Consider the following 22433-nt stretch of genomic DNA (forward strand, 5'->3'; position numbering starts at 1 on the left):
GGGTGACTATGATTGTTGAGAATTAAATTAGTCCTCACCAAAAAGTTAAAAAATAGGAAAAAGTGTTGTTGTTTCTCCTAAATACGACGGTGATCGATCAATTATCAGTTACTGAGTGTGCAGGATTAGTCCTGCTCACGTCTCATGAATCATCCTGTATATTCCCTAATCACGTTTAGGTACCGAGTGGCGTATATTCTACAGAAATGCCGTTAGCGAAGGGTGAAATAAATAAGGTAAGTATGGTCCCGGTACTGGTTTTCCAAACTAAATACCTAACATACATACCGGTTTTGGGAATTCCCATTTCTGGCCATACAAAATCAGTAGGTACAGTCAAAGAAATTAATTTCCTACTCATTTTGTACTTTGTCACAGTCACAATAATATGTGACGTTATCTATGAAAAGGGACCTTATTGTCGATGGCGCTTCCGCCATTATTAACGATGCTCTGATATAAATACCACGCCGTGCGACGCAGTGCGTCGTAAGCGCCATAGACAATAAGGTCCCTTTTCATAGATAATGCCACATATGAGGTCTCTAGCGACTTTCGTATTGATTGTCACTGTGACAAGGTACGAAATGAGTTGGAAATTAAATTATTTGACAGGGAGTAATCTCCACGATCCTTGTATATTTAAATTCAAGGTAATATAAACCATGCGCGTGTATTAAAACGTAAAATTCAGACAGGTATACCTGCCACGGGGAACCTATACCAAAGAGAATAAAGTCTATAGAGACGGATTGTCAAAGTAAATTATTAACACTGTAAATTTACTGCCATCTTTCGACAGAACATAAAACTGTTAGAACGCCATTTGACTTTGATCCTTATTCTTTCAGTGATATGTGTTAACTTATTAAATATTAATATTCACGCCATCTACTCGACTATAGGCCAAAGGTATGGTTCCATGTTTTCGAGCGATGGCGCCACAATCTTCAGCCTATGCTCGAGTAGATGGCGTGAATATTAATATTTAAAAAGTTAACACATATCAGTTAAAGAATAAGGATCAAAGTCAAATGGCGTTCAAACAGGTTTAATATTCTGTCGAAAGATGGCAGTAAATGAACTGTAGCTACATAATTTACCATGACAGTAACTCTCTTCTTCAAATCCTCTTTGCCTATACTTAATAAATACAACGCAAAATGTGGCAATTTTGTAATAAAACACAACAAAATATGTCTAAGCAATCCTACAGAGATCATCGTAAAACCTTCCCGTTGGTGCATTCCAGAAAAGCGCGTGGTTCTTGGTGCGACCTGAAAATGAGCAAAACTATCATGAATTACTACAACATGTGCCTTTCGCATGTTAGCTGGATTAAGTTTCTGGTTAGTTTACCAAACACACTGCATGTGGCGACACTCACACAACGTTAGTTGGTTTAAATACTTACACATCAGTTAGAATTTTCATTTAACTCCAATTAACAAATCTAGAAGCAATACCTTTCTCTAGAAACATTTAACTGTAGAGTCTGTGCGGAAAGAGAAGCGTCAAATAAATGATCTTACAACCAAATTCCATGACTCTTTCTCTTTCTGCGCAGACTCTAGCAGTCTACCCATGTTGCTTTCGACATTTAGAATTGTAAATTGTAGTTTAGTGGAACACAGAAATATCCATATGACCAGGGCATTAAAAAATACAACACACGGTATTTGAAAAAAACATTTAATTAAAATATAAAACAAATAATTTTGTCATGAAAGTATTAGACTTTAAAATCACAGACAACAAATCCTCTGCTATAATTGTTATATATATATAGGTTACGCTAGCAATCATGAGCTGTTTTTTAAAACCACAAAATAGATTTTGTAAAGTAAAATGAATTTATAGTATTTGTAACATCTTTAGGAACCATTAAAACAGAGATAAAATATAACGAAGTCGAATTTTAAATATGATTAAAAAATTAGCAATCATACCTACATTTAATAACGAAATAAGTTAGGTACAGCTCAAGTCAAAAACTATTTAACTTAAGGTTTGCTACAACTATACGTAGCCGAACTTAATTAACTACTGATATTGTATAACTATTAAGGTGCGATGTACTTATACAGTGACTATTTATACTAATTAATACTTATTTTGTAACCGAATAGGATTTTGTGACGAATACAGTCAGGATTGTAAGACAATTATCACAACAAGAGATTAAGAAAAGTACTAAAGTTGGTAAGGAAATAACAGATTTACTTCTACCGATTGTTTAACTTTGAAAATGACAACACTGTTTAAAGAATAATTTAAGTAGAATAAGTATACACAATTCAGACAATATATCACATAAAGCTTGAATGTAAATAATCTTTCAAACTCATAATTATACAACAAATACATTGCTAACATATTGGAGATTTGGTCAAATTTAAAGAGCTAGCTATCTCTGAGGATCTTTACATGAAACTTATTAAAAACAAAAGTAAATTTAAATGTCTTGTTTGCAAGCAACAAAATGAATCATTAGTGTTAAAGATAGCTTTAAACGACATTCGTGTACAAAACCTAATTGAGTTTGGCGAATAATTCCACCGAGTATATTTGTCCTCTCTAGAAGCAACTCTGAGCGAATGCCAAATGACTATTTGAGTCTGTACATTTAAGAGTGATTATGAAATGAGTTTGAACTAAAGCCAAAATAACCGGCAGAACTCAAGATCAAGGTTGAAAACAACAAGTCAAATGATAATAAAAAATATGTACATAGTAAAACTACATAAAAATAAAATAAAATATACAAAATACTTCAGAAATATAGATAGGTACATATAGAGAGTTGTTTTAATAATGTCTATACAGTAACTGTTTTATTAAAATTGCAGTCACCAAACTTAAAACAGGTTTACGGAAGTAATAATAAACTTAAACTTGGAAAACTTTACTGCTCAAAAGATGTTTTTGATAAATGACTATTTTGATTCACGACGCAAGCTATGTTATATTGTGACTAGACAAGTAGACAAAATGTAACATAAGAAACATGGATCTGGAAAGTATTAAATGTTTCGTTGGAATTTTTGTTAAGACAACTGATTTGACAAAACCATAGCATAGCATAGCATAATAACATTCAATAACTAGAAGTAAATTTAAAACAGAACTTCATGTAACAATAAGCTTCTTAATTGTTATAAATCTTATGATCTAAATAATGTGGTAAAATAATTTTGGTCCAAAATTGAAATATATTAAAATTCGGTTTAAAGGAAATACGAGTACACGAACAATTGCATGTAACCAAATGTAGATTCCTCGCATTATTTCATTTTAATTGATGATTCTTACTACTACTTAGTACAAAGATAAAAATGAGGTATAGCCGAATATATTGTTTAAGATTAAGTTCATTTTACAATAAATAACTCAAGTGAACAAATATCCACTAGAATTGCAAGATGATTCTGAAATTATATTAATCCCTTAATATTCGGGAATTAAATGAAACTCCAGAGATCTAAGAATCTACATTAAGTATTATGATCTCAGGTGTAACTGTGGCTAAAGAGAAATGTTATTCTCATAATGTCGTAGTTCGTAGCGCAACAATAACAGCAATTAGTATTGTGCTGTACATGTTTGTGTAAGTAACATAGACTGTCGCTGTACGTAGTACGTACGTATCTACGTACTTACGTAGTACCTAGTAGTATTCTTTTAACGATTGTCATAAGTACGTCTGCAGCTGCACTGAGCAAATGAAAAATCATCGTCAAATTAAAATAGTTATGCAATCTAAACGATTACGTTAATACTCATTCTGTCTAGGAAACTAATGTTGCAAATATTGATTCAAGATATGGAACTTGGATGTATTTGTAAAATCATCGTCAAATTAAAATAGTTATGCAATATAAACTATTACGTTAATACTCATTCTGTCTAGGAAACTAATGTTGCAAATATTGATTCAAGATATGGAACTTGGATGTATTTGTAGATATTTATTATGACATTCAAGTGGGTGGGTCTGAGGTAATCATTATATTCTCATAAACACTATATTCGGCTTTACCTTGCATTATAAATAAGCTCAACACGTCACTGGATATAAATAAATTAGTTTTGTGATGATCAACATAATACTGGCGTAAAAAAAGTACGGTGAACAAAATGCCAAGTGTGCTAAGTTGCATGGACTTGGTCTTAAATCAAAGAGCATGTTTATTGATTGTTAATGTTATTTAATGTATGAAACAAATGTTATGATTCGAAATTGAAAAATTCTCCAGTTTTCTACTAGCAATATTACTTATGCAATTAAATGCAATTAGTCGCTTTTACAATCGATAACGGCTGCTGGCTTGTTGTAGGCAAGATAAGAGAAATTACTTTTATAGCTGACGTGAGGGTTTTCTCCGCAGATATAGAATCCACTGTTGTTTTCCTCTAGTTACTTTCTGATAACTGACAACCTATGTCTTTATATATCAAGAATTTACACAATCCAAAACGTTCTTCTTCAGGAATTGTTGTTTTATATTTCAGACAAACAAGTTAGTAGTTACCTTAACATAAATTGTACTTCAAATCTCTAAATTATTAAGAAATCTTATCTTTAGACTGGTATTTAAACCTGTGCTTAGGTACATTATCAATTACCCGTACATCATGAGATCGTGACTCACTTTTCTTACGCCAATATTACAAAAAATTCGTAATCTATATACATTTACACAAAAAATTGTCATTCTAGCTCCAAATTTGTGGCTTCGCCCCGCTGGAAGCGCAATGTTCCTTCACCTTACTCTTGTCACTCGAATCTCTAGCGCCGCCAAATATATTTTGCTTCGGTGTCTCTTTTTGCGAGCTGCGTTGAAAATTAAAAAAGAAATATTTTTAAAAAATTGAGCCACAAATATATTTGATACAATCTCTGACAATTAAATAACTGCGTATCCTCTATCTGATAACAGGTTTATCTATAAACGTAATGACGATAAGAGTAGAGTTGAAAGTATCGTTTTCCCATTTGATGACGTAATGACGTCATCTGTACGGCTACCACCAGTTTTGACATTGACATAACGCTCACGTTTACGTAACTTACTTTCTATGCATCTCGCTCGTACTCGCATATGCGAGCAATAGTGGAAGCGAGATGTACAGAAAGTAAATTACGTAGACGTGAGCGTTATGTCAATGTTAAAACTGATGGTAGAGGCTCTGGTTTGTTTGGGCCACGTCAGTAAGCTCTCAGGTCAACAAAGGTTTGAGTCATGTCTACGTGACATGGCCAGCGTTCCTAGCTTGTCGACCCGGTTCAAAATGCACTGAGCCATGAACTTTGTAGTCAATGGAAGAAGTGGTGGAACTGCGCACTTTAGAAATCACTTATAAAAGACGGCTGGAGACAAATTAGTTTGTCTTTTGAATTACTGAAGTTATAATACTTATAATGAGATTTAATTTGCCTCTTCTATCTCCGAACATTCGACTTTCTTGCAATAAATGGCCAAAACTTTAATACAGGCCAAACTTACGTGCAGAATTAGGCCAATGTTAAACATGGTTTCTTTTTGATGCCAAAGTTTTGTAAAAATTGGTCACAATTTTCAATGGATAGTATCTCATTGAGGATCACAGGAAACTGACGATTCGGTCTATCGGCGGCGACACGAATTACGAACGTAATAATCTACTTTTTGGTTGAAAGCAGACCAAACCACGAAATTACCAGTAAAATTGACCATAGGTACCTAGTGCTGCACTGGCTATATCATACGTTGGCACTTCGGCAATAAATATACTCTCTTGATACTCGTATACATAAGAAATACAAATATGGTGGCTATAAATTCAGTGGCCTAGCAAACGTACTAAAAACGAAAATTTTATGGAGCGCTAAACCATAATGCAATACATTTTAGAATAATGCTTTTAATATTGCCGTAGAACGTGAACCGTATCTAAAATTTAGGTTTTATTTTTCAAGAAAAAGTTAATTCGAAGCGAATAATTTATTCCTATTTTAGATATTAAATACCTACTAAAAGCGTAAATAATTTCCAAGTCTTGTATTTTACATAGTGCGTATCGTCGTAAAAGCATGATTACCTACAAGCAAATTTAACTGCAGTGGCATTAGGAAATCTAGAAAGTAATAAAATGATAAACAACAATCTTTTTGAAAACAAGATAATTATGTAAATAGGTCATGTCCTTACATTACAGTCATTAAAGAACTTATTTTGGAGTTTTATGTTAACAATAACTGTAGTACGTTATATTATAGGTATTGAATCGTAGAACTGAGAGACTTACCTACAAGAGCATATCGCATACCGACATGGAAATTGTATGGTGTGCGATGTGACTATTAATTTATTATTCGTTCCATCTGACTCGCTCTAAATTAGGTTAAAACCCCACAAAATATACTATAGTTTATAAATTTAAATTGCAACCTACATAAAGTTCTAATACTAGTATTTATTTATACATATCTGTATACATTATGTAAGCAAGAACCGGAATATAAAACTAAAACTAACTGTTTGAAACAAATGGTTTATTTAAATGTTACCTAATGGCATGTTTGGTTTATAAACAATTGCAGCGCCATCTGCGTTAAGTTTTGTTTATCACGACGCATAAACAGTTGCATGACGAGTATACGGGCGTGATTCCGAGTTCTCGCTAATTTATCATATCATAAATTTCGTGTTCCATTGATGCAGCACCTTAACTACGTGACGCCGTACAAGTGTGCACGCTAAATAGGCTGACGAAATAAATACCTAGCTATTAGGAAACTGATCGTGGCTATTTAAAATGTAGGTTAATTATTTTTATAGCTGATGAATGGTGTCCTTATAATATGTAAACATACATAGCTTGAAAGTTTAAGAGAGGACTAACGCAGAATTGTAGTTTTTATTTTGAATTTCAAAAGCAAGTTTCATGACAAAATTTAATTAACATGGAAACAAAACTATTTGCTAGGTCAGGGGCCCATTTCTCGAACGATATCAGACTAATATTATTAGTCCACGAACTGTCAAATCGTATGGGTTGCCATGACAACACACTAATAATATTAGACTAATATCTTTCGAGAAATGGGCCCCAGACCTCAAAACCGAAAGTTAGCCCGATAAAAATCGAGAAAACATGTTTAATTTTCATTTATTTTCAGTTGTATATGGTTACCCTGCATACTACAGTTAGTATAATAAAGCTGGTGATATAGACGAGTGACTTAACGAGCAAAATTCTCTTATGGATCTTTTATCGCTAGCACTTCTGATCTTTGACGTAATCGATATGCATTATGCGCTTATCTCTTTGATTGATTAGCTTCATCGCATCTCATTAACCTTGTAAAAGTTGTATTTACTGGTAAATGAGCTATTTGACCTAGAAAATAATTGTTATAATAAATCCACCACTGTTCTAAAACTTGTATAAATTTTGATTTCCTTATGAGTGCCGAAATAAACGTCTTTTTGCGGCATAAACGTCTTTTTTTACGTCAATTTAGAAGTTTGATTTTTCACAGCTTCAAAGGACTGTAGAACCGAGTATATGGTTATAATTTTAACTCGATAACTCCAGGCGTTCCCGAAATCTCTCGTCGTCTCTTGACAGACAGACGAACAACAAAGTGAACCTATAAGGGTTCCGTTTTTTGCTTTTGAGGTACGGAAGCTTAAGAAGACTAGGCTCCAGTGTCCTTGGCTTATGGAAACCGGAGATTGTTTTTTGTTTCCTTTCTTTTTCCTTATGAAATATACACTTGTGATAGGTGTCGGATTACCCCACGCCCACCTGTTACCGAGACAGTGTGACTCAGGCCCTACGTGATTACTGAAACGTACGAATTTATACGACTCGCACTGATTGATAGTGCGAGGAAAGAAATGCCTTTACCTTAACGGCTATAAGACATTATTATTAAGAGTTATGTGTGTATTATATTCTTTAAATACATAGAGCTGGAATCTACAGTAGTTTCTAGGTCTATTTAGGTACCTACCTAGAAAAAGACGTAGCTACGCGAGAGAAATATTCAAATTTATTTGCACACGATTACACCGCTCTACACAGTTAACACAGTCTAGTCTGGCGCTATTAACCTACGAAGGTTACGAAGCTATTCTATATCTGACGCCGACTGTTTTTTAAGACAACCTAGTAGTAGGTCTTACAGTAGTTTGCCATTTTATTAGTGCGACAATCGAATTTATATGGCTTATCTTACGATTCTATATGCCGGTTAAAAGCCATTATTTGTCCGATATTCGCATGACTATTTTTTTGACCATTGACAAAAAAAAACTTGGATAAACGCGATATATCCTATAAGTACTTTTAAAATTTAACAGACTTATTTTTTTAAGTAACGGTACGTATAAGACAATTTTTTTTTGTTTATTGAATATTGGATCTACAAATATTTAAAATATTCAACACCATTCATACCTACTACCGACGTGCTTCAACTGTCCTAAGTAGATATATACGTATTACGAAAAATCACGACTTAAATTTTATTTGTTTTAAAACCTCCACCATCCATAGCAACACAAGGCACACTCAAAAATCCAAACAACCTTTCAAAGTCATGTACAGTTAGCAACAGAAGTTCAAAATCATCTTAACGCGACTTTATTGTTAAGAGAATAAGTAAGTATAATAATTTTGAACACTTCGCCCACTTTGCTGCTGACTGTACAATACAATCCGTAACAAAAAGAATCCTCTGACGATAGATAACAGAAATCCAATTTAGGGTCAATGATTAAATAGGTAGCAATACTTTGTTTCTACTCTCAAGAACTCTGATAGTGACAACCTTTCTTATCATAAATCTATTTGTTTTGAATCATTCTTTACGGATTGCTTCAGACTTAACTTGGCGCCCATAGATTATTTAATATCACTTTGAACACTACAAAGTGTAAGATGCAAACCAGCCAAGTACCCTTACCACAAGTTTGACACTGACATATTCGCTAGCGACTGCGTAAACTAACTCACAATGTATCTCCCTCGTACTAACTAACAAACATTGGTGAAAGCGAGATGCACTGCGTTTGAGTTGACGCAGTCGCTAGCGTTTAAGGTCGCGTAAAACTCATGGTGAGGAAGGTGCGTATGGTAATTGGTAAGCAATAGATTTACTCTAGGTACGATTCATCAATGTATTTCGCCAACGGGAGCCAAACTAAGAGCCGCTAATAAGACGGAACACAGACAATTGACAACCTCACGTTAAACCAATCACTTTCTAGTTTCTAATACTCGGTTGAAAGAGAAATGTTGCGTCAAACTTCGTCACATACGAGAGATGTATGACGTCAATGTTTAGGGATCTATTTTAAGATGTTGAGTAAAATGATCATGCAATACAGGTAAAGAATTAGTAATTCTTTGTAGAAATACTTAAGCCCTCTGTATTTGATTTCAATCATAGTAGCAATATCCATAGGTATACTTGTCATATTTTAATTGAACAACTTATTATACAGTAAAATAGAATTAATAATACAATAATGGGAGAAGATGACTAAGTGATTGAATATTTAGTGAAGATGTCTAGAGTCCATTTTTCAGTTGAAAATATCAAACACACACAAACACACTCTCACACCATGTCCTATTTACAAACAATAAGTATTTACTTCTTTATGGTGAACAAACTAAATTTTTAAACATATAAACTAGAATCTTTAGATTCTGAAGGCCCTAGGATTCTCCTAAAGCTTAGAGGAATTATTTTTTAATGGAAAATATTTGCCACCACCATTTTTCTACATATTTTTATCTCATATAAACTATGGTTCAACATTGACTAGACTAGTAATTTTACCTAATTTACCAATGACACTAGAGCTAACTATAAGAAAATATAACACTGGCTAACAAATTTGGAATTAAGTCAGAAAAAATCAAATAGGATCTCACCTGAGCATGTTCCGGAAGTTTTCAAGTTCCCTAATACTGTTAGAAAGTCTAGCAAAGGCATTGAATAATGCCACAATCTCAGTTCTCTGCAACCTTTCATGAGCTTTATGCCGCAGCGGCAACCTGCCCTGCTCTGGGTCATCCTCCGGACCATCCCATTTGCCTGAGAATAATATCTTCAAGGCTGTGCCGAGCCCCTGGGTCTGCAACTTCCCCCACAGCTTACATTTATCACATCCCACACAATCCATGATCCTTGATATGTTACGGAAGTGCTCGCGGAACTCTACTTTCAGTTTAGCAGCTTGGCTGCCTCCGTTGAACATTGAGGACTCATTGAAATGGTCAGGGAAGCTGTAGATGACACCAAGCATATTTCTAATCGCTTCTCTAGTCTCCTCGTCTTCTGTGGGATTGCCTGTATAATATTCCTCTCTTTCGAAGTACGGACCCGCTTTGGCTAAAGCTCTCATTTCTAATAAATAAACAAAATATAGATTTTTCAGCCAATTAGGGCTTTCGCCTAGTGTCTGCGAGGGGTCAAAGCGACGCTGGAATTCTTCAAGGTTCGGTCCCCATTCACCTTCTGGGGAAGCCACAAAACCAACTGCTTTTTCGGCCAGGAGGTACTTGGAGCACAAATGAATATTAATGCTGGTATGCATGCCAGAAACTGCTCTATAAAACACCCTTTTCTCTAAGCACATATTACTCAAATCGGTACTCAAAACATATGGGAATGATTCATAAGGATTAACCTTGGGACGGAAGCAATTTTCCTGATATATGCTTCTCCAAATTCTGTGTGCTGAAGGGCCCTTGTATCCTGTGTATCTTTCGGGGTTCAGAGACAAGTCCACGTACTCCGCCTCGGCATCCTTGTCGTCGCATTCACAGAAGTTTTCAAGAGCATCATCATGGGCTTTCCACTTCGCAATTTCATACTGACTGGCTGCACTAATAGTCATATTCAAGTAACCCAGATCCGGGTCATGATCAGAATCAGAATTACAGTTAGATTGAGCCTCTTTAGAGTATTTGCTAGCTGGTGTTTCATCTAAGATCTCATTTTCATACCCATTTTCGTATCCAGGTACACTTTCCTTTGTACAAGTTTTGATATGACAGTATTTCATGGCACATCGGCTATCGTCTGCCCAAAAAGGGCATTCTTTCTTCAAATTTACCTTGTAGAAGCGAAAATAGTCTTTGCTTACCAAGCTCTGTATGCGGGGAAATATTTTCACGTTATTAAAGTAGTCTATAGTGTCTACATTACAAGAGCAGTCGCCCAGGGCCCCGTGGAGCTCTTCGAAGCACACATTGCTGTCGCTGTCGCAAGGCGTCGATTCGTACAGTTCCGTGTCGTAACCGACCACTTGGACTATCGCTAAAGCAAAAATTATAAACACTACACAACAATTTTTATATGCCATTTCAGATTTCATTCTATGACATGAAGGTCTCACGAAACAATAATTAGAATCCAATAAGATTGCTCACAACATATTAAGTGAACTTTTTGAGAGTCGCATAACACAAAAAGTGAAAGTTAATTTTTTAAACCGAATAATACAACAATGTGGAGTAGAGACGAACAGTGAGCCGTCACACATCTCAACGCAAGTTTGATTGACCACAGATAACTAATATGTGAGTCTGACACTATTGACAGTTTAATAAAAATGTTGCCAGATATCTATGGGTTCTTCCAATCTTCCATAGACTGTATAGACCTGCCAAATTAGTTGAATAAAGGCATACTAGATGGCAGTAGCAACTCAACTCCAGGAACGTTAACTAGATGGCGGTGTTGTTTCGTGGTTTGTTTTCTTTTTAGGGTTCCGTACCCAAAGGGTAAAACGGGACCCTATTACTAAGACTCCGCTGTCCGTCCGTCCGTCTGTCACCAGGCTGTATCTCACGAACCGTGATAGCTAGACAGTTGAAATTTTCACAGATGATGTATTTCTGTTGCCGCTATAACAACATACTAAAAAGTACGGAACCCTCGGTGGGCGAGTCCGACTCGCACTTGTCCGGTTAAAACTAGTGGCTCTGTGAGCTGTAGACCTCGCGAGCAGAGCTTTAAATAACATGGTGCTAAGAGCTTTAAATATAGTAAATTAAAAAAAAAACAATACGAAATTTATGTGTAAAAAAATACAAAAAGTTATAATATCCCAGCATACAATTACTGGGGATCGAACCCAGACCCTCTGTGCAAACAGAAAAAGCGAACGTTTACAAACTGAGCCAAATAGTTCTTAGATGGGTTGACGAAATTTAGCTACTCCTTCTCAAATTAAAATTTGTTAAAATTAAATATCTCAATACCTCCGAAACCAGCGAAATAAATTTTCTGAATTTTTGGCCATTTAATCTATAAACATATCTCAAAAAGAAAACACTCGTATGGTACCGATACCACTATTTGTTTAGGCGCGAGCTATCACGACTCCGCCATTTTAAAAAAATTCAAAAAACCGGACGGACAAAAAAATTTTATTTAGACATAGAATCCAGTCCCAAAATTTCACGAGATTCGGTTAAGAATTGCGACCTGTAGAGGAGAACATCCGGACATACAAAAGCAAAATGCTCCAGTCGAAACGTAGACCTTCGCTACGCTCCGGTCAATTATAACTATGGAAGGTACTTAGAGGAATATCCTCTACCGTCCATTATTATAACTTTCATTTCAATCAAAGAGAATTGAGTAGACACTTCATAGAACATTGCTTGTGTTGTGTAGGTAAATGCCTAGGTACTCGTAAGTAGTCGTAGTGCAAGGTGCGTAAATTAAATTATTCCTTTATAAAGGACTCTGGGCTATTACCGCGAAAACAGAAGGTCGCAAATTGCGGGCATTTTTCTCTTTTACTAAAATTACGACGTAATTAGGAATCTAGGTGGGAACGTTTACATTTAACGTAGTTACCCCACCCCTGATGCATTCGCTAACGTTAAGGAGAAAGAGGGTGTTTAGTAAAGTTTTTGTACCTAGTACGGATAACATAAGTATAATTTGGTATAATAATAGAAATAAAAACCTGATTAATAGTAGAAAATTTAATTTCGCCATACAGTACAGTATCATTCACAAAAGCGATATCATTGGAAATGCACGAGATTCAAAACACGTTACACAGACACTTGTTCCCGATACAATAAAATAACTATTTATATACATGCTAGTAAGGCAACACCCATGAAATCACATTATAATAGAAATGCATATAAATTTTAACACTTTAAATATAAGTATTGTAAATTGGACGTACAACATTGAATAGTATGAAAATACTTTTATTATAGTTCTTACAGTAATGTAAAATTACAAACAATTTCTTAACTAAACTTAACAATTGTTTTGATGCAACAAAAGATAATCAAAATGTAGGTAGAGCGTGGTTTATATTTAAAATTCATGTCAAAGTAAAAATAAAACCTGTGCTGGTCAACAAAAATGGAAGATTCGTAATAAACACCACAGAAAGTCTGTTGCGTACCATACATTCACTATGGTCGGCAGACTGCATAGAGAAATTATTCTCTAAAAGGGAATACAGTAAAACGGAATCTGTGCCACCTTTTTACAGTACACATTTATTCCTGGCACTATTTCAGTCAATCTCAAAAACTAAACATTGTTTATTCTAAAGGGTAGGCGTATAATTTGTATCATTCGTACTGCCTCTACTATACTCATTTGCCTTAAAACAAATGTTCATAAAACTAGTGCGTTTAAAAGTTGCATGAAATCATTTTGAGGTGTTTTTAAGCACAAATAATTCCTTAGGTATTTGTTATAACTCAATTGATTTTAAACTCTATTAGGATGCATTAAAGTGGATATTAAGTTTAATTTATGTTAGTACAAAAGGGTTGTAAATAAAGGCAATAGGAATGACACATGTAATTAATTGGTCATACTTGACCGTTCTAGCTTTTTTAACAGTTATCTAACTTAATTAACTTGTACATAACATAGTGTGGTGAGTTTCTTTCGTAAATATCCCTTATTGTTCTTATTCGAATGTTTCGTGATGTCTTCGTTTTAGGCGTACCTGTAAATATAAAAAAAAGTAAGAAAGGGAAGTTCAACTTGTAAACATACAAAAGCGAAACAAAAAAATCACTGGTACCATAGATAACCACAACCAATAGTGCCAACAAAAAACAACAACACCAAAAAACAATTAACAACCACCAAAGTAGGTAACAATTTTTTCAATACTTTTTTGTACAACATTGAAATAAAAGAATAGTATACCTACGTTTTACACTTATTGAACAAACATGCTATTAAGAACAAACAACACAAACATGCCATGTTAATATGTATTTACAACGAACTCACCTATTTTTAACTGATTTGTGCAAAAAAGTGTAAGTAAGTTATTTAGAGGATGTCCCAAAATAACGGCAAATTAGTAGGCAAATCATGGGATGTTTTACAATAATCAAATGATTTCTGCAGAATATTTTAGTGATTTAACTCTCAGTTTTAGATAAATTAATAATTATGTAGTAGATTTATCTGCCTACAACGTTGTCATTATTTAGGGCATACAATGTTATAATACAGGTGTAAATCAAAACCCAATGAGTCACACATATAGTTTATTGAATTTATAAAATTCTTTGTCAACGAAATACAGCAAGGCACACTTTTTGCAGATATAATATGCAAAACTGAGTGTTTTGGCACGTAATGTATACGAGTGAGTATGACTAATGGTCTCAGGCGGCTTTCCTCTACTTATTATTTAGTTATTTTATTATACCCGCGTCCCAGGAACCGATGTATTTGACTTGGAAATACTGCCCACTACTCAAACTGTTTTATTTTAAGCCGGCAATGGCCGTGTAGAATAAAGACATAATAATATTACATACAACATTGCTGCAGCTAAATACTGACTCAGGCTACTTCCAATAATAACTATTAAATATTTTTTTTGTCAGTGCCTGTCTATATTAAGTAAGAAAAAATCCGACCGAGACCATCACATTTCGTTCATTTTATTCCCGTTTATTTATGATAACATTGATAACTGATAACCAAATGTCAACTGTGCCTTAAATAATGCGTACGCTTCAAAATTACGTTGCCATAAAAATGTAATAATTTAAACATCAAGAATAAGGTGTTACAAAAAGATAAATTTATATAAACTCTTTTAAGAAATATCACAATCATTACAGAAGTGCAATAAGCACGATTTTGAAATAAATGCTTATTGACTACAAAATGTAATAAAAAATACTTATTCGAGATTCTTGGACAATTCCATAAAATAGTAGCGACATCTAAAATACACCAAAGGCTATATAGAATAATATTATTCTAGGCCTTACAAATAGGAGCACTGCGAGAGCCGTAGACTAGGCAGGTGTCGTTCACGAGTGAGTGATTTAAATGAACTGTATCATTTGACTGAACTCACTCACTCTTCAACTCAGTGCAGATTCAACTCGCTCATTTCGCTCAGTTACTTGTCTATCTCAGTGTTCCTTGCTCGCTCTTTCCCACTCATGATTCGAATGAGCCGGTCGAGCGTGACGAGCGAGTGAGACGTTGCGAATCGGTTTTGGAGCGGTTCGGAAAAATTCGGAGGGTGTCGGGAAAACATGGCGGGATTGTATCGCGTGATTCGCAAACTTGGTCGCACTTATGTCATCTGATTGATTGACATCTCTCACTGAGCGAAATGAACGAAATGAGCGAAATGAGAGATACATATCACCGCCAGCGAAAAATATGAATCAATCTTTTCAACTCAGTGAAGCGTGTTGCGCATCTCTACGCTTTTGCCCTCTGACAAATCAGACTTAGGGGCAATCTCCAAGGTCAGTCATGCCAGTCTTGACCGAGGCAGCGTATCGTATTATCGGGTAAACATCGAAACGCTCACTCATGGCCTCTACAAACGTCGCCAATAATTGCATACGATTTACGATACATTGCGGCATTTGATCGATCGATTGAATTCGTTGCTCCTACTTAGCCATCAATTGTCTAGAATCTGATGTCATTTGTCGCAACGTTTGTAGAAGCCTTTACACTGACTCGTCCTCTCTTGCATAACGATTTTTAGAACACCAACTAATTTGATTACAAGATAAATGTTTAACACGTTTATAGCTTTAATTATTAGCAAAATATCCAAAGCACTTGCAACATACAGACCGTGTAGGCTTATTATAAATTTGGGGAAATGAATAAAATCAATTATAGACCGACAAGAAATTGTAGAAATTAAAAAGTGCAACATCATATTGTCGTCCCTTTCAAATCAATCTAAGAAAACGGGACGCCACTACGATGTTGTCACTTTTTAATTTCTATAATTTCTTGTCGGTCTATATATAAATAATGCATTGCTGTAAAATCCTATTAAATTCAAATAAACGTTCGATTTCCCCTAATTTATACGTATGTAATTCAGACGAACCGTGCATTTTTATGTCTTAACTTCATCAGACCCTTTCTAGAACCAAGTTCATTGTGATTGTCATTAAATACAACACCATTACAAACCACTTAAATGCATTGTTTAGTTTAGATAATTCCCCCCGCTTCGGGGACTCTACTTAATTAAAAGGCCGATTTTTTAAAATATTGATAATCCATAGACAATATATGCTGGTTATCGATGCGTAAAAATCGACCTTGGTTTATTATTAATTGCGCAAGTTGTTAGTATAAAGCCTTATACGAAAAAAGCGATCCTTACCAAGATTTCGAAGCCGTTTGTAACGGCATTTCTAATAGTTAATATTAAATTACGTCCGAAGTTACAGTTAAGGCGACGTCCATTTTAACATAAACATCGTTGAACCACGCTTAGTTGAAATATTCTGATTATTAAACTGGCAACACAAATTTTTTGACGACATTAAAAAAACAACTAAACATGTTTCAGTTTCCTGTCGTTCAGCCATGCAGTACACAGCCCGCTTAAAATTATGTTAAAACAAAAATAAATTGTGATAATAGGTACCAGTTTTAATGTACAAAATATTAGTAGCGAGACCTTCTGTCCATGTTTCTTATGGAATTGGCGAGACACAGGGCGAACAGGGCTCCTACAACCTGAAAATAAGAAAAAAATGGTAGGTAAGTAAAAGGGAAGGGGTAAATGTCGCTGATCTGTTTTTATGCCATCAAGTCACACCCCGGTAACATGATTTTAATACTCCTGATACCACCCTCCTTCTTTCATTAACCATAATCTACCTCCTTATATTCGTGCCTTTAGCTTATAAAGAGTGATATAATGCCATGATATGGGCGGTATCGTCTTGGGTCGTCCCATTAGTTTTTCGTCAAGTTCTTAAATTAGTCCTATTCTGCTTTCGTCACTCATTCTACATTCGTCACAATCGTCGGTGGCTTTCAATGTAGAATGTAGAATGAATGAGTGACGAAAGCAGAATAGGACATTAGTCCTAATTATTATGAACTTGAGGAAAAACTGATGGGACGACCCAAGACGATACCATATGGGCATCAGAAACACGGACTCCAAGGTGTCAATAACGTCGTAAAAGGAGAGTGCTAAGCCATAAATTGGTCTGTGAAAAATTACCTCAACACAAGCGACTCCAATAGTGATTCCGGCGATGACCTTGTGCGATTTGTCGTAGTAGTCCAGCATTTTGGTGGTGCAGCCGGTGGAGTAGGCGTTGACGATGGAGCAGACTTGGGAGCCCTGGTCGCAGCATTCTGGGGGCAGGTTGGCGACCGCCTGGACGTTGTAGTCGATGGGGCCGGTCTTGCCGCAGCAGGACAACTGGAATTGACACATTTTGTTTAAATATTTTGTTAAGAGTTTCACATCAATATCTAGTAAGTTGAGAAAGTCGAATAAGATTGATTCTACGATGAACAAAATGTAATAATTGATTCGACGATCATTGTCCCTATAGTCGTTTCAGTGAACGGTCTAATAGCTTAACATCTTGAGAGACTCTCGCTAGGTGGTTGGATCAAGGGTCAGATGCAGAAGGCGGTGATCGTGGACACGGCGCGGATAGTCCGCCGGTTCTCTCTGCGGCCCTGACCACCGGCAGCTTGGGCCTTGCCCCGCTGCTTGCGGCGCGTGCTCGATGCTGTCGGCGTACACGAAGATGCACACGGCCAGGATCACTTCCACGATGATGATCACGATCAGGAAGATAGAGAGAGCCCCACGCACTAGTGCTATCTCTGTCACTCTTTACTGTATCCTTAGTATTGTAAACGTATAGTGATGGCTCACCTGGCGCTCGATCTGGTGGAAGGGGTTAGGGTTCAGCGAGCGGCCCTCCTCGAAGGACCTGTCCATGCCGGTCTTCAGCGCGTGCTTGATGCTGTCGGCGTACACGAAGATGCACACGGCCAGGATCACTTCCACGATGATGATCACGATCAGGAAGATCGCGTACTGGAAATATACAATCTTGCATTATTACTTGTTCTCCTTAAGGCCAAAAATTTTCAAAATCCAAAGTATCTCCTTGCAAAATGAAACATAGATTTGGATTTTCTAAGTGTTCTGGCAGTTGATAATCTAAGGATTCTAAGGCTACCTTCAGTGATAGTACATACTCGTAATACAAGGTGTAGCATAATCCGCTAATGGTTGTTGAAAACTATTATAAGTTCTGACATTAATTTTTTCCTAAGTTCACGGAAAATGCTCAGAATTATTATTTCTAGAAATCGTTTAAACACTTCTGACCATATCGGAATAGATAACGCTGGCCTAATTTTTAATTAAGGTCACTTGCTGCCACTGTTAGTCATCAGTTTAATACGCGCCCAACGCGTATAACTTGTATGTGTGTGTACTGTACAGTGCATCCCTAGTTGTGATTTAAGTTTGGCACAGGCAAATTAAGCCAATAGCACAAAAACTTTCACATCTAACACGTATGAGGAAGACCACAGCCCAGGTGACTATGATCAGCCACGGTGCCATGTTGAGGCCTTGGGATGGATCCTTCACCAACCAACAGATGTCAGGCAAAATTAAACCTTATGGTAATACCACAAAGGGCTACACATACCGTGACAATCATGCAGTGGCTCTCGCGAATAGCTCCGCAGCACCCAAAGAAAGATATGACGAAGACCACAGCCCGGATGACTATTATGATCAGCCACGGTGCCATGTTGAGGCCTTGGGATGGATCCTTCACCAACCAACAGATGTCAGGCAAAATTAAACCTTATGATAATGCCACAAAGGACTACACATACCGTGACAATCATGCAGTGGCTCTCGCGAATAGCTCCGCAACACCCGAAGAAGGATATGAGGAACACCACAGCCCCGATGATAATGAACAGCCAGGGAGCCACGTTGAGGCCTCGGGAGGCGTCCTTCACCACCTGCCAGTTGAGCACGACTGCCACGCCAATGCCCACCATCGCGATGCCGATCAACTGTGGAAGAGGGAATATGATAAAAAATATTATACGACATTCCAAATTCTCAAAGCTAATTGTCTTGTTTACCACACAATTGTTTTGTTTATAGCAAAAGGATTTTGATTCAAAATAAAATACACTATATGAACTTGAATTTATGAAAACTCCAGAGATAATGTATACTGATACATTATCTCTGGAGTTTTCATTTAGTATTTTGAATCTGGCCAGACCAGTGTCAGGCCAGATGAAAACTTGCCCTCTTTGTTGCATAAGGTTAGTACCTACCAATTTTTTATTTCATATTTCCCGCAACTAGGTACTAATGAGTGAGTTATAAGTATAGATGGTCAAGCAAATCTTGTCAGTAGAAAAAGGCGCGAAATTCAAATTTTCTATGAGACGATATCCCTTCGCGCCTACATTTTTCAAATTTGCCGCCTTTTTCTACTGACAAGATCTGCTTGACCAAGTATAATATACAATGTCATCAACTGGAAATTTAGCTTAATAAGTACATATCTATTTATAATCAATTAACGTTCTAATTATTGGTTCTTACGATGTATATGTACCTATACTTACTTGAGAGTCACGTCTCAAGTATAGGTACATCGTTAGTCAACAAAATACCCCTACATATAGTACCTACACCACTAAATTGTGCTCGTAGGTATTACAGGCTCCACTCTGTATACCTGTATTTGATATTTATGCAATTCTCCTAAGCAAGCAAATTCTCCTAAGGGTGCAACTTTATGGGTAAATATGATCAAAATTTTAAACAATATTCAAGTTAGAACCCTACATATATTATAATAACCCTAGGTCTATAATATCTGAATCTACAAATAAATAACCTTAGTTCGTATGACTTACTGACCCAGTTAGTGACAATAAAAAACCCATTACTCCTTACACGAGCCAGTGTGGTAAAGAATTACATTTAATTCTCGTTATTCATGGTACTTTGCATTTGGAATACGGTCTTTACACTACTAGTACATCGATTAAAAGGGCATTTTATACCCATTTCATAACTGCACTTGTAATCTTATGGATTAGTGAAGCTTAAGATTTCTCGTCCTTTCCACACGTATAGAGGAGGATAGAGAGATAACATAAGGGCAGTTTGTATCCATTACGTAATGCAGACATATGCGGGATATCGAGGTCAGTTGATCTGTTGATTGAATCATTCTGCAATTTTATGTTTGTGTTAGTGCTAAAATTTATTACTTCTTGTTGAGAGATTGTTGTTAGTAAAGATAGTGTAGTAAACACCGATTGATTTACTAAAGATATAATGAAACAGTATAGATATACTTACGTACAGATAAGTCCGTCAGATATATCTGGCAGAAATAGACAGTTGTCTTTGCACTCTTTGCAGACAGATTTTCGACATCTGATGTCTACATTTTTCCCTAATCCCTAAGCTAAGCAATTCTAAGTATAGGGGGATCTTAACACATTCATTGCCGACGCATTACGAGTACGATTAAATAGTTTCGTGACGCGAATTCGGGTCTTCGGCAATTAATGGGTTAATAGCCCCATGCGAGCGCGACAGCTTATAAATACAACATTATTACCAATGTAGGTACTTCTCAATCATCCATCGTATCTAGAAGTTACTTTAATTAATTTGCATTTTAACGATATTTCAACGATGTTGCCTTAAATGGCGAATATTGAGTATGACTATGACCCTGCAACATATTGCTGCAGCTGTTCTGTCTCAGCGTGTGTGTTCAAATTATAGGAGTACTGTGCTGCCTACTGTTCTGCCCCACTGCTCTGCCCTCGTGTGAAACTGGCATTATGTAGTGCATAATTATTTTCCATCGTATTTTCACGGAAACGTTTCGTACGTGTCTTGCTATTTCAATTAGTCCCCGTACAAAAAGTACTGAGGTTGACTGAAGTAGCATGACAAATACGAACGTTTCCGAGAAAGTACGATGGAAAACAATTATGCACTACATCTGTAGGTATATTGCACACGTTTTAAGTCAATAAAATTGAGCTCTGTTCGTTTTCAACAATTTGAACTTTATACCCCTAGCGGAAGGTTCCTCTGGTGACTTTTTTTCCTTCGAGCCAAGTTTCAAATTGGTGAAAAAACAACTTTCTCAATTTTCAATATCAGACGAGGTCACCAATATTTTGGTATGTATCTAGAACGGCTAGTGCTAAACAAATGCTGTCACGGAGCTAGGTCATATTCCCGCTAGAACTAGACGAGATCAATATTTGCGATATCGCAAATTGACACCTATTTCTTTCAATTAGATTGATTACTGAACTAGGTCAGTGGTAGCGGTCATTCTGTAGATTTGTTCAGAGGTGTGCTAGGATGCGTACTGTAAAGGTTTGCATTGCAACCTTTACAGCCTTTTTGATCAGTGACTGGCTAGTCACTTTATTTGAATTTAGAATCTGATTTCGCTGTCAGATGGAACGGGGTACGGATTGGCATTCCTAAAGAGGCAGCTATCAAGGCTAGCCGAATATTATTGTAATTTAGCTAAAATATATGAAAATAATATACAGGAGATCTTCGAAGTGTGTTTGGATATCTTCCACATCCTCCCCGCTAGGCCTTATCAAAACCAAGATTACGACACGAGAACGCACAATGAGAATGTTCCAAAAGTAAATGATTTTTTGCATCTTAAGTCTTTAGACTTATCTAATGCTTTTTTTTAATGTTGTTTTTAGGGTTCCGTACCTCAAAAGGAAAAAACGGAACCCTTATAGGATCACTCGTGCGTCTCTCTGTCTGTCTGTCTGTCCGTCTGTCACAGCCGATTTTCTCCGGAACTACTGGACCAATCAAGTTGAAATTTGGTACACATATGTAAGTTTGTGACCCGAATACGGACATGTAACGTAAACAAATGAATTTTAAACATGGGGGCCACTTTTGGGGGGGTAAATGAAAAAATGAAAAAAAAAATTTTTTTCTTTTTTTTGTTTTTCACTTTCTCGATCTCCGAAGCAAAGTGGTGTTGTTGAACAGAACGCACGAGGAACATGAGCGCCTGTTTAATCTCCAGGGGTGTTAAAGGGC

The 22433-nt window shown here is 36.2% G+C and overlaps 2 protein-coding genes across 4 annotated transcripts in view; both read right to left on the minus strand.

The window, feature by feature from the left end:
• Positions 1-1163: 1163 nt before the first annotated feature.
• Positions 1164-11575, minus strand: LOC134792681 (ero1-like protein). Of its 2 annotated transcripts, none has more exons than XM_063763944.1 (2): positions 9934-11575; positions 1164-1277 (listed from the first exon to the last, which is right to left on the minus strand). In XM_063763944.1, exons 1-2 carry the CDS (start codon positions 11379-11381, stop codon positions 1220-1222), a joined length of 1506 nt encoding a protein of 501 aa, XP_063620014.1. In that variant the 5' UTR covers positions 11382-11575; the 3' UTR covers positions 1164-1219. The 2 variants fall into 2 exon arrangements, with proteins under 2 accessions (XP_063620014.1, XP_063620013.1); XM_063763943.1 differs by lacking the exon at positions 1164-1277 and adding an exon at positions 1684-4834 and having other exon boundaries at positions 9934-11573.
• Positions 11576-12990: 1415 nt separating this feature from the next.
• Positions 12991-22433, minus strand: part of LOC134792716 (CD63 antigen-like) — a 32138-nt gene continuing 22695 nt past the window's right edge. Inside the window, exons 2-6 of one of the 2 annotated variants that reach the window (XM_063764016.1) lie at positions 19187-19372; positions 18204-18368; positions 17532-17735; positions 16977-17035; positions 12991-14003 (exon numbers count right to left, since the gene is read on the minus strand). In XM_063764016.1, the coding sequence (XP_063620086.1) occupies positions 13994-14003; positions 16977-17035; positions 17532-17735; positions 18204-18368; positions 19187-19372 (624 nt within the window). In that variant the 3' untranslated portion in view covers positions 12991-13993. Of the gene's footprint in view, positions 14004-14544; positions 17036-17531; positions 17736-18203; positions 18369-19186; positions 19373-22433 lie in introns of those variants that run through there. The other variant, XM_063764015.1, reaches the window with a different exon arrangement.

Source organism: Cydia splendana, chromosome 8, assembly GCF_910591565.1.
Source record: "Cydia splendana chromosome 8, ilCydSple1.2, whole genome shotgun sequence".
Taxonomy (NCBI): Eukaryota; Metazoa; Arthropoda; class Insecta; order Lepidoptera; family Tortricidae; genus Cydia; species Cydia splendana.